Source organism: Trichechus manatus, unplaced genomic scaffold, assembly GCF_000243295.1.
Source record: "Trichechus manatus latirostris isolate Lorelei unplaced genomic scaffold, TriManLat1.0 scaffold00040, whole genome shotgun sequence".
Lineage (NCBI taxonomy): Eukaryota > Metazoa > Chordata > Mammalia > Sirenia > Trichechidae > Trichechus > Trichechus manatus.
Window position 1 is genome coordinate 12,860,367 of NW_004443976.1, and position 2,084 is coordinate 12,862,450.

The following is a 2,084-nucleotide window of genomic DNA, read 5'->3' on the forward strand; positions in this document are numbered from 1 at the left end:
CACTGGTCCCACTGCATCTGGGACCTAAAGGGGTTCTGGGTTCATGGGATGGGAGCCTATCTCTAGCTGAGAGGGTAAGGATTCTAGGCAAGCCTTTGGGAGTTTTTATAAAATGCTTCTGGAAGGTTCCATAGAAGTAGAGAGAATTCCGGGGAGATTCCAAGGAGAAGTGTCTGAGACCTCAGGTCAGGCGCTCATCTTACCTCTGTCCTGGGCCCCTTGCAGTCCAATTTCAGTGATCTCTTGACACCAGCTCTGCAGCTCAAGGTCATCTTTCACAGCCACACCTGTCTTATAGTGGAGATTCACAATGCCTTCCACATACCTGCCAGGCAAGGGGTCAGGGCAAGAGAGCTGCAGCTAACAGAGAGCCCAGGCCCTCCACTCATTGCCCTCATAGCCAAGTTATCTACCCTCCCCCAAGATACAGACCTTCTGTCTTCCTAGCCTTCTTCTCCATCCCCACCTCACCAGCCTCACCTAGAGATGATTTCCCAGAGCCACAGTGCATCTTGGGCATAGTAGCAAGACTTGACTCCCAGGAGGCCCCGGTCAGCCAGGTCATCAAGGGGACAAAATGAGCTATAGGTTAGAAAGGCTCCAGCTCGCTTGAGCAGCTCCACATGGCCTCCTCCACCTGTGCTCACCACCTGAGGAGCAAGGATGGGCAGAGTCAGCTTCCCTGAGGCCAGAAGGGAGAAGGAACCCCAGCATCCTCCTCTCTGTCCCCATACCTGGTCGAAAACTCCCATGTCAGAGCCCAGCCCAGTCCTGACCCTGATGTATGGTATATCACAGGTGGGGAATGATAAGCTAGAGGGAGAGAAGCAGGGAAGTGCAACGTCAGAGAGAGCTGTGGCGGGTCCCTGCAGGAAAAAGGGCTGAAAAGCAGGAAAGGCTCCTGGTCTTCAGGAAAGCATACACTTCAAGCTCATGACCCATCAACATCAAGGGTTTCCAACTGATTTGCATCTCCTAATTAGTCCCACAAAGCATTGACTTATTACTTTATGATCATTGCAATAAAGCATTCTCCTTTTCATTTAAGAGTATCCAAAGTCTAACCCAGTGTTTCTCAACCTTTTTTTCATTATCACTCCCCTTAATGGTATAAACAGTTAACCTATATGGCTGTTAACCAAAAAGTTGGAGGTTCGAGTGTACCCAAAGGTACCTCAGAAGAAAGGCCTGGCAATCTACTTCTGAAAAATCAGCCATTGAAACCCCTATGGAGCACAGTTCTACTCTGACACACATGGGGTGGCCATGAGTTGAAGTCAGCTCAATGGCAACTGGTTTAAGGCACCTTGTTAGACATTTTTTCCTAGTTACCCCTCCTGCTGTGAAATTTTGATATCACAGATATACTGTATATATGTGTTTGTGTACTGTACGTGTATCTGTGCTTTACACATAAAAAAAGTAAGACTTTTCGTCCCTGCCACCAAGAATCATTTTGCTTCCTTGAGAAGTGATATCGCGCTGTTGAGAACCTATAGGCTATCCCCTGCCTACTCCCCTCACCACTCCTTCCCTCTTGCCTTTGCCTGCTACGCTCGCCTTCTTTCTGTTCTTCACATATGTCAAGCTCATTCTGCCTCCGGGTCTTTGCACTGGCTGTTCTCTGCCTGGACACTGTGCCTCTCGATCATCTCATGGCTGGCTTCTCGTAGCATCAGACTCTATGTTACCTCTTCCGAGGGACCTCTCCTGGCCACCAGATCTAAACTCACCAGCCAGGGAGTCCCCATCATATCACCCTGCTTGAATTCTCTACATCGTACTTATCCTGGCTGGTACATTATATAATCCTTATTGTCTCACTGAAATGAACGTTCCAAAAATTCAGGACCTTGCCTGTCTTATTTACCACGGGCATCTAGAATGGTTCTGGCCACGTATGAAGCACCCAATAAACTTTTTTCATGGATGAGCACTTTGTTCTAATTGTAATAAATCAGGCTACTGTTGCTGGCCTGAGTTCCTCTAATTGGCCTAGGAGTTACTAGAATTCTTCAAAGATTGGCAGGAAACAATCTTTTACATTATTTGCATAGTCTCCTCTGATTGGATGGAATCCTCAA

At 47.7% G+C, this 2,084-nt stretch overlaps 1 protein-coding gene across 1 annotated transcript in view; it reads right to left on the reverse strand.

Annotated features, from left to right (window-relative positions):
* Positions 1-2,084, reverse strand: part of LOC101359454 (arachidonate 15-lipoxygenase) — a 125,329-nt gene that overhangs the window by 116,914 nt on the left and 6,331 nt on the right. Inside the window, 5 exon segments of the mRNA XM_023730994.1 lie at positions 204-325; positions 481-650; positions 735-783; positions 785-813; positions 1,692-1,723. Of these exon segments, the coding sequence (XP_023586762.1) occupies positions 204-325; positions 481-650; positions 735-783; positions 785-813; positions 1,692-1,723 (402 nt within the window).